The 14,594-nt window shown below is 42.7% G+C and overlaps 5 gene segments (V, D, J or C); all 5 read left to right on the top strand.

Moving 5' to 3' along the window:
* Positions 1-6,788: 6,788 nt before the first annotated feature.
* LOC117493848 lies at positions 6,789-7,423 on the top strand. The segment is given in 2 exon segments: positions 6,789-6,958; positions 7,041-7,423. Coding segments are annotated over 2 exon segments (420 nt in total).
* A 623-nt stretch (positions 7,424-8,046) lies between these two features.
* On the top strand, positions 8,047-9,423 carry LOC117493809. The segment is given in 3 exon segments: positions 8,047-8,140; positions 8,304-8,602; positions 9,385-9,423. Coding segments are annotated over 3 exon segments (402 nt in total).
* Positions 9,424-9,503: 80 nt separating this feature from the next.
* LOC117493849 lies at positions 9,504-10,089 on the top strand. The segment is given in 2 exon segments: positions 9,504-9,581; positions 9,690-10,089. Coding segments are annotated over 2 exon segments (402 nt in total).
* Positions 10,090-10,842: 753 nt separating this feature from the next.
* On the top strand, positions 10,843-11,399 carry LOC117493810. The segment is given in 2 exon segments: positions 10,843-10,975; positions 11,062-11,399. Coding segments are annotated over 2 exon segments (471 nt in total).
* A 2,247-nt stretch (positions 11,400-13,646) lies between these two features.
* LOC117493811 lies at positions 13,647-14,297 on the top strand. The segment is given in 2 exon segments: positions 13,647-13,779; positions 13,884-14,297. Coding segments are annotated over 2 exon segments (471 nt in total).
* The last annotated feature ends 297 nt before the right edge of the window (positions 14,298-14,594 follow it).

Raw genomic sequence — 14,594 nt, forward strand, 5'->3', positions numbered from 1 at the left:
AGACGATGGCGCGATGCAGAGCGCTGTCTGTGATTGTGCACGGGGGATGTATAAATGCAGCCACGCTGCAGCATTGGCAATATTTGCCATGTGGCAGATCAGCTCCACAGATGTTGAGTGCCAGTGGAGGAAGCCTGGCACTTCCAAAGTAGTCCAGCCGGTGTCTCAGCTTTACCAACAGCGAGAGGAGACATACAACCCCCTGGCCAGAGACATCGCCACTGAAGATGTAGACTGGTTCAGGTCTGCACTGAGGGGCACACAGTGTGGCATGGCATGGCTTTTGTCACCTGAGCCAGAGCCGCGGCCTCAACAGGCCATTGTCACCGTGCCGGAGCTGGTGAAGGCGCATGGCGGTCGGGGAATTGAGGCTATTCTTGCCTCAATGCGACTGACAAGAAACCTGCAAGCTGCCATCCAGACAGCCACCGTAGGACAGCGGAAAAATCCTCAGTGGCAGTTACACAGGCGGGGCAGGTTGACAGCCAGCAATTTTGGTGCTGTGCTGCGGTCAGGACTTTCATCCACTCCGAGCCCGTCCCTCATGAAGAGGGTGCTTGGGGGGTACAACCTAGACGGAGTCATGGCTGTCAACTGGGGGGTTGTAAACGAGGCCGAAGGGGTGAAGGCTTTTGTGGAGGCCTATCAAGTGTCAGTGCTCGAGTCTGGTCTCTTTGTGAGTGAGTCGGGTGTTTTGGGAGCATCACCCGATGGACTTGTGCAGCCATCTGCCCTGCTGGAGGTGAAGTGTCCACACAGCCAGAGGAACAAGACCATCACGGAGGCAGTCCAGTCACCATCCTTCTATCTCCGTGAGGAGGGTGGGTCTTATGTTCTCAAGGAGAATCACCCATACTGGCACCAGGTCCAAGGACAGCTGCACATCACAGACCGGAGTCTCTGCTACTTTGTTGTGTGGACCACGAAGGAGGCGATCGTCATCCCCATCCCCAAAGATCCTGCATGGCATGGAAATCTCCTCCTCCTGGAGAACTTCTACACCCAGCATATGCTCCCTATGTTGGCCAGTAGGGAGGAGGACATGTAAATAAACACACACACACACTATTGTGGCTGGACGCTGGCTTGTGCCCCACACACACACACCACTCTATTGTGGCTGGACGCTAGATTGTGCCCCACTCACACACACACACACACTATTGTGGCTGGATGCTGGCTTGTGCCCCACACACACACACTCTATTGTGGCTGGACGCTAGATTGTGACACACACACACACACACACACACACACACACACACACACACACACACACACACACACACACACACACACACACACACACACACACACACACACACACACACACACACACACACACACACACACACACACACACACACACACACACACACACACACAGTGGCTGGATGGGGTGTTATGCAGAGTGGAGGAAAACAGGACACAGCAGATTGGGATTGTGGTGGAGACGTTGAGTGGTGATTTATTTGTCCATGTAAACATGAGACATTCTGACCAATAAAAACAACCACATTAACAGACAAAACATAAACATCTCACTCCCAAAACGGGTAAATAAACATTTAAACTAACCCATTAGTCACACTCTAGTCACATTAGTCCCCCCCTCCCCCCGGGGATCACAGGCTGAAAGGTTTGGGAACCCCTGGCTTAGTCAACAGTGAGGGTGCTGGCTACTTCGTTGATGAGGGGATTTTGCAGGTTCACCAAGGCACAACAAAGCTGGACCAGCACATTGGCAGAGTTCCTGAGGTGGGAAGGAATCAGGTCCAGAATCCTGAAATCCTATATCCTGCCATTTGCCCTCTCCACATGGATGCGGTTCTTTGCTATCTCCCTGGTTGCTCTCACCTCACTCTCTGTGAACTTGCCCTTATTTAGGAAAGGGGGAATGTTGACAATTACACCCTCAGGCACAATGTCTGAAATCAAAAATCCCTTATCTGCTAAAATAAGGTCGCCAGCCACAAGATGAGCCAGAATGCCAGACTGCTGCACAATGGACTTATCTGACACAGAGCCTGGGAAGAGTGTGCTGCAAAAATGTATGACTCCATTTGGGGCAACAGAGATGAGCACTTTGAAGGAGTGCATCCCTCTGTAAGTGGAGTACGTCAGCTTCGCTTGGTCCATCTGACTTGGGGCGGCCACGTGGATGTCGGTGCAGTCCACAATCATTCTGGTTTTTTTGACGACTGGGCACAGTAGACATCATCGCTTGGAACAGCAACTTGGGGAGCAGATGGACCATTGTGTTCACCACATTACTCACTGTTGCAGTACTGCAGTGGAACAGCTGTGCAAGATGCAGGTGTGGATAATTTTGGCGAATCTTCATTAAGGCCATGAAGACCTGGTCTATCAGCAGGATGCCCTCCACTTTCCATCCAGCAAAATAGACAATGGAGCCCTCAAAGCGCTCCACCAACCCCACCACCCTTTTAAACATTGCCATATCAGGAAGCCCTGTTTCCATTCGGAAGACATCATCAGGTAAGCCTGCTGCTGAATATTTTCCCATTCCATATGACCTCTTACGATCATCCCCTGCCTGGTCTTCGTAACGACTGGACTGCAAACCGGAGGGTCCAGGTTCGTCGTCGTCTGTGTCTGCGGACTGCACCCTGGAGGGTTCGGGGTTGGTGCCTGCAGACTCAGGCCCTTTGCTGTAGCCGTGGTCGGTGGACTGATTTACAGGTAAGCTCACTTTCTTTTTTGTCCACTCAAATAAACATGGCCCTTTCTCTTTTCCATGTGGAAAATGGCAGCTGCATATTCTTGCGTTGTCATCTGGCTCCCTGTCTGCTCGTCTACAATGAGAAAATTATATAAGGAATTACTAATAATAATTTAAACCTGCCAAATAGTCCCCCTACCCATAGTTTTAACAGTCTGCACTCTTCTATTTATCTTGTGAAGCACATTTAACATTCAGCTTGTGTGTGTTTTGGTTGTCTTTATTTCCAGGTAGAAGAGGACCAAGAGCGAGGAAGTAAGACAGAGCTCTTAAAAGGCCAAACACAGTGTGTTAGGCCTTTTTATGTGTGACACATATATGTAGTGATAAATGGCTTCACCTGAACACTGTTTCTAAATAAAATAAGTTTTCTGCATCATCAGTCATTCTTTCAAAAAAATTACCAATATTTCACATCTGAAACACAAATATTGGTTGTAGACTCAGAATGAAGCACAACTTCATGTCATACAATGAATTGAGTTTATTTGTAATTGTGTAAAAAATATGAGCATTGATTAGCAAGCAGGACCTGCAGGATCTGCAGGAACAGAGAATGGTGATGGATGGAGCTGGGAAGAGAGAAGAATAAAGAAAACAGATCAACTTTATTATCGGATATTAAACATTTAATTTTCAAAAAAAATTGCTGCTCTTACGGACCGTCCACACAGCAGCGTTAAAAGATCTTGGAACGCTTCTGCCCATTCACTTTGAATGGGGTGACGTCACTTTGCCTCACTTTTCGCCGAACTGCATTGTGGGAAGCAGAGCGGAGATTTTCAGGATTTTCAGGATTCAAAGTTGAGCAATGTTCAACTTTTGAAGCTGAGGTGGAAGCGTCAGCCAATCAAATCTCGTGTATGCAAATCTGACAGTTCAAGCGCTAGCCAATCAAACCGCGTGTATGCTGGGAGAGACATACCGCAGGTCATTTCCTCATATTCCAAAAAATGGAGGAGAAATTAGCGGTAGGGAATCACCCGGTGCTTTATGACCAGTCCCTATTTACCTACCGGGATATAAACCGGAGGAGCCAGGCATGGAGGGAGGTGGCAGAGACAGTGGTAGGTTTTCGCCTGTTTGGGGAGTTTATATCCAGTTTACTTCGGGCTTTTTTGCTTCGTATGTCGCGGGCGGGAGATTCATGTGATTGGTTGTTGGTGCCTTGCTCGCAAAAAATCCCCAAGCTTCAGATACGCCCACCTCCAAGATTTTTTTAACGCTGCTGTGTGGACGGGCCGTTACAGTTTTCAAGTGTGTAAAGATGATTTCACATGACTTATGCAAAATATCACACTCAATACATGTGTGTCTATGTGGGGTGCAGCTCTGGGGGGTGCATTGTGCCTTTGATGTATATAAATAATATACCATAACCAAATACGTACAGTGGAAATCAGGTTGCCAGAGCAGGTCAGTCCAGTGTGCATGTTCCTCAAGGTCTCAGCAGAGTTACAGGTGAGGCAAAGAAAATAAAAGAGAAAAAGGTCAGTAACAACACTTGAAACACTTTGAATAATTTTCTCTCAGTAATCACTCAACTACTGTCTTGCCAAAAAACAGACTGACTCACCCTCACTATCATCACAATGAAACACGTCCAGAAGAATGTCATGCAAAGCTGCCTGCCTGCCTGCCTGCGACTCTCCCTGAACTGCCTGATATTTTTAATGTTCAATGTTAACCATTTGTGCAGAAAGCATGAAGTAGAAAAAAGATCGCCAATGCTAATGTAGCGTTAGCCTACATTAGCATCGGCCCCTGGGACCCCAGTGGAGGGTGTACCCGGGCTTAAACCGGTGTGACAGTAGTCTTCAAAGGTTTCACAAAATACTTACCATCATGACTACTCTTACTGTTTAACATTTTGGTTTACTTATGTTACTTCATGTTAAGGCTAATAAAAATGGCAAGGCTAACTAACGTGCTTGCTACTAGCTAGGTAGCTAACTTGACTATGTTCCATGCACAACATGTATTTTACCTGATGTGTTTGATCCAGCGACTCCTGGTCCTTTTATCAGACGGGAAGCGAAAGAATGAGCAAGAGGTATTATTACTGTTATGATAACAACCTGGTACAAAGCACACAGGCATCTTGTTCAAGTAAGTAAGTACAGTAAGTACATTTATTTTAGCTATCTCTTATATTTAGTGGAGGGAATAAATCAGTTATGACATCACTTACGCGACTCTGGGATTTGTAGTCTTTCTAGTTGCGTATTTTTCAAAGTCTTATATTTCAACAGTTTTAAGACAAACTGTGACTTTTGATTGACAAACATCATATGTGTAATTTATGGCACAATTCAAACGGGATCGAAAGATACGTTTTCTCTCCCCATTGACTTCAATGCATAATTTTTCCGAAATAAGGTCCCATTGCCCGGAAGTAGATGGGCGTGACTTCGCCACTCTATCTGCCGGTAGAATCTCCCGCATGAGCAGGCATAAGCTCCGCCCCTCTTTTTTAATCACTTTTTTTTTTTTTTAAGCTTTATACATAAAATCAGCACTTTTGAAACAGGAAGTGAAATAGAGGGATATGAGGCATGGCTAGAATGGGTGATCTGTTTGGTATTTTGAGCAAAACACTTCATAGACCTGTTTTTTATATATTTGTATATATCTGAGACCTATGCTATTGCCTAAAAATAGCATGATAGGTGACCTTTAAACACTTCCGCCAACTCCGGTGTGGATGAAGCAGCATGTCCTGCTCCGGGCTGTCCTCAGACTCTCCATCAGAATCAGCTCCGATTAGACCTTTCTGAATCCCGACAGGATGGTGTCGGTCGGCAGTGAAGCCCATGCTGTGTCCATCCATCCCACAACATCCTGGAAAGTTACATGACGCATCCTCCCAGTTGCCGTGACTTTTTTCTTTTTCTGTGGTACAGCAGTTTTCAGTTGTCACGATTGTATACAGTGCCATCTATTGGCCGGAGTTTGAACGCAGTTAGACAACATTCAATATATAAGTCGCTTCGGAGTATAAATCGCAGGACCAGCCAGACAGGTAAGAAACATGCGACTTATAGTCCGGAAAATACGGTAGATATTAACAAGCTGAAAAAATGAATGCAGAATTCCAACATACTGTCATCAAATGTCTTTCTATTATGAATTTAAATTGCCCTTGTGAAACTAGTCTTGTGTTCATTGCTATCCCCATAATGACCTAAAAAATTGTATTTATGACAAACATGGATGTTGTTTATTATTGATGTTCCAGCAAAAGCAATGTTTGGAATGTTTTAATTTTGCTACGGTAAGTATTGAACGGTGCAGACACAATGACCCGAGTAATGTCCGAAAGGGTTGAGCTCACTATATAATGTTCTATATTTACCTCAGTAGAAAAATAAGCAAGCATGATTGATTTAATTATTTTTGGCAACAGTCTGAGAATCTGCTCACTCTCCATCAGTCTAAGCTGCACTCTAACAGTGTGTGTACCTCTGCAGAGTGATACATGTTGAAGTGTGTGTACACACGTATGTCAAGAGTAGCATGCGTTTATCATCAGATGTCTAACACTCACCTCTGACTCTGAGCTGCTGCTGAGTGGAGGCTGTGCCGACTGTCAGAGCGCCACCTGCTGGACAAACCTGCAACACAGCGGACAGACGGGTATATAATAAACATAGTTACAATTTAGGAAAACATTTGAACATTTTGCAGGGGAGGTTAGAAGACACATGGCTTATTAAGAAAACAAATATTTAATCAAAAAAGAATAACATTGCATAGTAATATAAAATAATCTGATCCACTTACTAAACTTAAACATACTGTATGACTGTATCAAGTCTGCATTTGTACAATGAATAAGATGATATGCAGGTCAGAGGATAATATATCAAATTGTCAATTGGAGTTGTATTTCCTGATTATTTAATTTTTGGTAACACAAAAGATGTTCAAGTTTCAAAATCATGTGACACAAGCTACTGTACCACAAAGGAAAACGTTTCATGGTCTACCTTCAAATGTTTTACTCACTGAATGCTCTAGCATGTTTTTTTCTCAGCAGCAGAGGGAGAAAACAACCTTCTCTCTGATAAACAACCCCAACACACGGACACCCCCCCCTGTCAGTAAACTGTGAACAGGAGGTGAACAGAAAGCTGAGAGTAAAGAGTCTCCTCGTGCTAAACATGATGTTAACTGCCTTCATATGTTGCATCTTTCATCTGGCATGGATAACAGGTTAGATAAAATATTCTTTAAAAAAGTAAGGCACTGCAAAATGAACGGCTAATATCTATAATGTTTCCTGCTTGTTCCGCAGGTGCCTCTAACAGCGTCTTCCAAACGCCTCCGTTCATCATGAAGAGAAGTGGAGAGTCTGTGGACCGGGAGATCAACTGTTCACACAGCATACCAAACTATGATCGCATTCTCTGGTACAAACAAGACCAACATCAAAATATGAAGTTACTGGGATATCTGAATGTGATCTACTCGACTCCAGAGGAGGACGTGAAAGGAAAAATCAGCTTTGACGGAGATGGCCGTAAACAGTCTCGCCTCAGTGTCTCTAATCTGTCATTAGAGGACAGCGGTGTGTATTTCTGTGCAGCCAGTCAGCACAGTGCTGCAGATTCCCCTCAGCTCAATACAAGAACTCTCCTCCGTCTGTCAGAGACAACAAGCTGAGGCTCAGCACCTGCAGCTTTCAGGATAACATGAACTGTTATCAATGAACCCCCTCAGAGCTACTGACAGCATACTTGAATTCTGCCACAGTGTGAAATTAAAATGGTTTAAGCTTTTGTTTTATTACTTACAAGTATCTATTATTGTAAATTATTCAGGCAGGTTTTAAAAAAGAACTTCAAACTGAGGCTTTGATCCCTTTTCTTTAGAGAGCTTTGTGAGACTTCATCATTCTATTTTATATTCAGCTGTAATTTTAAACAATATCAATCCATCTCTTGACAATACATAATTTCTACAACTTGCAACCGAAATGATTAATCCAGGTTACTTCAGCTTCTTAGTGTAACTGATTAGCATTAACTTAATATACTACAATTTCTATTTCTATTTCTGAAATATATTGGACTGTTTATTTCTGTGTCTTAGTTTCTCTTATGTACATTGCCTTGTGTTATTTATGCTGCTGCAACGCAAACATTTCCCAAATTGGGATCAGGGATATCTACAATGTACTGCAGGGGGACCCCTAATACCACTTGATAAAACACTGAAAAGTACTCCGGTGTGAACGCGGCTTTGCTCCAGCTCAGAGGAGGTTATCACACAGACACTCCCACCTGCAGCTCTTCATACTTTATGAGTCTCTGCAGTTTCTGTCAGACATCATGGATGTGATCATCTTTAAACACAGCTTCCTCACAGTGTCCATCTTTTTACTGTGGACTACAGGTAATTTACAATAAAATAGACATTGCACTGGTTAGTAAATATACATTATCATCAACTAATGTTCTTGTGTTTGCTGTTTTTATCATTTATATTGATATTGACGTGATATAAGGAGGATCAAACAACTGAAGGTTATTATAGTATATTTTCTTGTTTCACTCAGGTCTAACTGATGGAAGCGATGTCAACCAGACTGACATCCTGTGGGAAACACAGGGAAAGAGTGCAACAATGAGCTGCACACACACAAAGGGTGCTGCCTACTTCCAGATGTACTGGTACAGACAGCTGCCAGGAGAAACTATGGAGCTAGTTGTGTTCACAACACCAATGAACAAAGATAATCATGATTTTGGAGGATTCAGCAAAGACAAGTTCTCAGCCACAAAGCCTGACGCTGAGAGCGGGACGTTCACAGTGAAGAATCTGCAGCCAGGAGACAAAGGCTTGTACTTCTGTGCTGTGAGTCAACACAGTGACACACACAGGAGGAGGCTGAACAAAAACCCCAGATATTTGGCTGTTAGTGATTCTATGTGTCTGCTGTCCTGTAGGGGGACCTCCAGTTTAATCACAGAATCATTCAGTTCAGAGACGCTCCCAGCTGTTCATCTCTCTGTTGTAACCTCACACCTCCATCACACACACTGACTATAAGACTGATCACAGCTGCTCTGATTAAACTAACCCTAACCCTGGACAGGAGGTTCTGGATGTTACAAATCAAATACAGAGCTTTGTTGATGATTCTGACAGTAGAGCAGAGACTCACTGGTGGTTCTGGAACATGTGGTTTTGTGTTTGACCCTCACAGGTGTATTGGTGGGAGTGATGTGATCCAGTCCTCTTTGCTTTAAACACTGCAGTCACACAAAGGACCTTAGCTATATCCAAATGTTTTAATGTGGGCTTCAACCGACGATTACTTTTTGTTATGCATTAACCTGCCCATTATTTTCTAGAGGAAATTGTTTAGTCTTCAAAATGTCAGAAAAAAGTAAAAGTCCATAAGTCCATAGTAATGTCTTGTCAGTTTATAACCCACACATGTTTAGTTCATGTGATCCAAAAATTAGATTTGAGAGGCTGAAACATCTAATTTGCATTGTTTACATAAAACAAATGTTGTTGATTAGTCATTGCAGCTCTACTCGTACCATATCTGAATTATTTACATCACATGACCATCAGCTTCGTGGTGTAACTGTTCAGCGTTAAAGTAAACAAACTGTGATGTACTTCAGGGGGACCCCCAGTACCACCTTTACTTTGTAAAATACTGAGTACTACCTCACAGGATGTGATCACATGATGCAGGGACACTCCCACCTGCAGCTCTTCATACTTTATGAGTCTCTGCAGTTTCTGTCAGACATCATGGATGTGATCATCTTTAAACACAGCTTCCTCACAGTGTCCATCTTTTTATTTTGGACTACAGGTAATACTGTGCACTGCTTTACTCATCAATATCAAATTAATAATGTTCATGTTTTATGCTAATTAAGGTGTTGTAGTTAATTAAGGTGTCTTTTTTGTCGACACTCAGGTCTAACTGATGGAAGCGATGTCACCCAGACAGACATGCTGTGGGAAACACAGGGAGACAATGCAACCATGAGCTGCAGACACAAAAAGGATGCTACCTATTTCCAGATGTACTGGTACAGACAACTGCCAGGAGAAACTATGGAACTAGTTGTGTTCACAACACCAATGAACAAAGATAATCATGATTTTGGAGGATTCAGCAAAGACAAGTTCTCAGCCACAAAGCCTGACGCTGAGAGCGGGACGTTCACAGTGAAGAATCTGCAGCCAGGAGACAAAGGCTTGTACTTCTGTGCTGTGAGTGAACACAGTGACACACACACAGGAGGAGGCTGAACAAAAACCCCAGATATTTGGCTGTTAGTGATTCTATGTGTCTGCTGTCCTGTAGGGGGACCTCCAGTTTAATCACAGAATCATTCAGTTCAGAGACGCTCCCAGCTGTTCATCTCTCTGTTGTAACCTCACACCTCCATCACACACACTGACTATAAGACTGATCACAGCTGCTCTGATTAAACTAACCCTAACCCTGGACAGGAGGTTCTGGATGTTACGACTCAAATACAGAGCTGTGTTGATGATTCTGACAGTAGAGCAGAGACTCACTGGTGGTTCTGGAACATGACATGTGGTTTTGTGTTTGACCCTCACAGGTGTATTGGTGGGAGTGATGTGATCCAGTCCTCTTTGCTTTAAACACTGCAGTCACACAAAGGACCTTAGCTATTTCCAAATCTTTTAATGTGGGCTTCAACCGACGATTACTTTTTGTTATGCATTAACCTGCCCATTATTTTCTAGAGGAAATTGTTTAGTCTTCAAAATGTCAGGAAATGGTAAAAGTTCATAAGTCCATAGTAATGTCTTGTTGTCGGTTTATAACCCACACATATTTACTTTATGTGATCTAAAAATTAGATTTGTGAGGCTGAAACATCTAATTTTTATTGTTTACATAAAAAATGTTTTTGTTGATTACTCGTACCATATCTGAATTCTGTAAATCACATGACCATCAGCTTCGTGGTGTAACTGTTCAGCGTTAAAGTAAACAAACTGTGATGTACTTCAGGGGGACCCCCAGTACCACCTATACTACCAACTTTACTTTGTGAAATACTGAGTACTACCTCACAGGATGTGATCACATGATGCAGGGACACTCCCACTTGCAGCTCTTCATACTTTATGAGGCTCAGCAGTTTCTGTCAGACATCATGGATGTGATCATCTTTAAACACAGCTTCCTCACAGTGTCCATCTTTTTACTGTGGACTACAGGTAATACTGTGCACTGCTTTACTCATCAATATCAAATAATGTTCATGTTTTATGCTAATTAAGGTGTCGTTTTTGTCGACACTCAGGTCTAACTGATGGAAGCGATGTCACCCAGACTGACATGCTGTGGGAAACACAGGGAGAGAGTGCAACAATGAGCTGCACACACACAAAGGGTGTTGGCTACTACCAGATGTACTGGTACAGACAACTGCCAGGAGAAACTATGGAGCTAATCGTGTTCACAATATCAGGGAACAAAGATAATCATGATTTTAGAGGATTCAGCAAAGACAAGTTCTCAGCCACAAAGCCTGACGCTGAGAGCGGGACGTTCACAGTGAAGGATCTGCAGCCAGGAGACAAAGGCTTGTACTTCTGTGCTGTGAGTGAACACAGTGACACACACACAGGAGGAGGCTGAACAAAAACCCCATATATTTGGCTGTTAGTGATTCTATGTGTCTGCTGTCCTGTAGGGGGACCTCCAGTTTAATCACAGAATCATTCAGTCAGAGACCCTCCCAGCTGTTCATCTCTCTGTTGTAACCTCACACCTCCATCACACACACTGACTATAACACTGATCACAGCTGCTCTGATTAAACTAACCCTAAACTGGAGGTTATGGATGTTCTGGAGGTTCTGGATGTTACAAATTAAATACATAGCTTATATGTTGATGATTCTGACAGTAGAGCAGAGACTCACTGGTGGTTCTGGAACATGACATGTGGTTTTGTGTTTGACCCTCACAGGTGTATTGGTGGGAGTGATGTGATCCAGTCCTCTTTGCTTTAAACACTGCAGTCACACAAAGGACATTAGCTATTTCCAAATGTTTTAATGTGGGCTTCAACCGACGATTACTTTTTGTTATGCATTAACCTGCCCATTATTTTCTAGAGGAAATTGTTTAGTCTTCAAAATGCAGAGGTGGGGACTCGAGTCACATGACTTGACTCGAGTCAGACTCGAGTCGCATATTTTTTGACTTGAGACTTGCTTGACTAACATTGATAAAAGACTTGACTTGACTTTGACTTAGTATTCATGACTTGAGACTTGACTTAAGCTTGAGACAGATGACTTGAAAGGACTTGTCTGTTTAAAATTAAATATTTGCGTTTGTTTTTGTAGTGAGATATTACATTTAGTTTTTTCGAAAAACGTGATTGGGTGATTATAGCGCCATGCGCGCAAACCTGGCAACCCACTAGAAGGCAGGAGTGTCAGTTAACATGGCAGCGGCTAGCGTTACTCCACAAATAGTGAAGTTTGGATTCAAGGATTATGTTGTCGATGACGCTAATAAGAAGAGAACAGCGGTATGCAGGGTCTGCAGCATAAAGATCAGTGACACGACCACCACAACATCCAACTTCATTCGTCACTACAAAAAAACCCAGAGAAAGGTGCGTGAATGTGTTGTGTTAGCTAGAAAGCTAACGTTAAGTTTAAGCTACTTTAGACTTGGTTTCAAATCGATTAAGCATTGCAAAGAGAAGACAAAACGGTAAATGAACACTAGAACCGCCAAGGGATTCATTTGTACTAACCCTGATACTGACGGGCTGTCAGGAGGGGGAGAGAGAGAGAGGAAAAGAGATGCCTCGTTTATTTCCCCTGTGTTATTATCAGAAGTTACTGTAAACTGTTGAATAATGTAGTTCATCTACTTTTAGTAGTTTGTTTAAATGTTTTAATTATGGTGTTTTTGTTTGTAGAAGTGCATCATTCCTTGATTTATTGTAAAATGAATCTGAACTTTTTGATCTGTTATGATGATAAACTGAAGCAATTTCTAAATTAACCCAATTAAGTGAGTTTTAAATCGTCCTACTTAGTTTATAAGGAAATGATGAAGAGGAACAAATTAAATGATTTGAAAATGATATCTATGTAGGTGCTGATGCTGTTGGCGGTTCTAGTGTTAACAGACATTTAAATTAAATATGTGTAATGGCAAATGCCATATATGATTTTCTTACCTGGAATTCTGCCTTTTTTAACAGACTTTTTGATTGAGTCCTAGCTATATTGTCTGCAGTTCTGGGGTTAATATGAATCTAATATGATTGTCATCGGTCTAAATTAGATTTCAAATGATTAACTGTGTATGTAATGAAGATCATAGTGTGGGTTGAATCCATTTTCATAACCATTGTCTTTTAACTGATTTAAATGCGGAAACTGGGCTTATTCATCAGAATTTCGTATGACTTGACTTGACTTGCTTGACTCTCACCACAGTGACTTGGGACTTGCTTGATACTTGTAGGTCAAGACTTGAGACTTGCTCATGACTTGCACATGTAGGACTTACTCCCACCTCTGTCAAAATGTCAGAAAAAAGTAAAAGTCCATAAGTCCATAGTAATGTCTTGTTTTGTCAGTTTATAACCCAGACATCTTTACTTTATGTGATCCAAAAATTAGATTTGAGAGGCTGAAACATCTAATTTGCATTGATCACATAAAACAAATGTTGTTGATTAGTCATTGCAGCTCTACTCGTACCATATCTGAATTATTTACATCACATGACCATCAGCTTTGTGGTGTAACTGTTCAGCGTTAAAGTAAACAAACTGTGATGTACTTCAGGGGGACCCCCAGTACCACCTTTACTTTGTGAAATACTGAGTACTACCTCACAGGATGTGATCACATGATGCAGGGACACTCCCACCTGCAGCTCTTCATACTTTATGAGTCTCAGCAGTTTCTGTCAGACATCATGGATGTGATCATCTTTAAACACAGCTTCCTCACAGTGTCCATCTTTTTACTGTGGACTACAGGTAATACTGTGCACTGCTTTACTCATCAATATCAAATAATGTTCATGTTTTATGCTAATTAAGGTGTTGTAGTTAATTAAGGTGTCTTTTTTGTCGACACTCAGGTCTAACTGATGGAAGCGATGTCACCCAGACTGACATGCTGTGGGAAACACAGGGAGACAATGCAACAATGAGCTGCACACACACAAAGGGTGGTACCTATTTCCAGATGTACTGGTACAGACAACTGCCAGGAGAAACTATGGAGCTAGTTGTGTTCACAATATCAGGGAACAAAGATAATCATGATTTTGGAGGATTCAGCAAAGACAAGTTCTCAGCCACAAAGCCTGACGCTGAGAGCGGGACGTTCACAGTGAAGAATCTGCAGCCAGGAGACAAAGGCTTGTACTTCTGTGCTGTGAGTCAACACAGTGACACACACACAGGAGGAGGCTGAACAAAAACCCCAGATATTTGGCTGTTAGTGATTCTATGTGTCTGCTGTCCTGTAGGGGGACCTCCAGTTTAATCACAGAATCATTCAGTTCAGAGACGCTCCCAGCTGTTCATCTCTCTGTTGTAACCTCACACCTCCATCACACACACTGACTATAACACTGATCACAGCTGCTCTGATTAAACTAACCCTAACCCTGGACTGGAGGTTCTGGATGTTACGACTCAAATACAGAGCTGTGTTGATGATTCTGACAGTAGAGCAGAGACTCACTGGTGGTTCTGGAACATGACATGTGGTTTTGTGTTTGACCCTCACAGGTGTATTGGTGGGAGTGATGTGATCCAGTCCTCTTTGCTTTAAACACTGCAGT

The sequence above is a fragment of the Trematomus bernacchii genome, unplaced genomic scaffold (genome assembly GCF_902827165.1).
Source record: "Trematomus bernacchii unplaced genomic scaffold, fTreBer1.1, whole genome shotgun sequence".
Taxonomy (NCBI): Eukaryota; Metazoa; Chordata; class Actinopteri; order Perciformes; family Nototheniidae; genus Trematomus; species Trematomus bernacchii.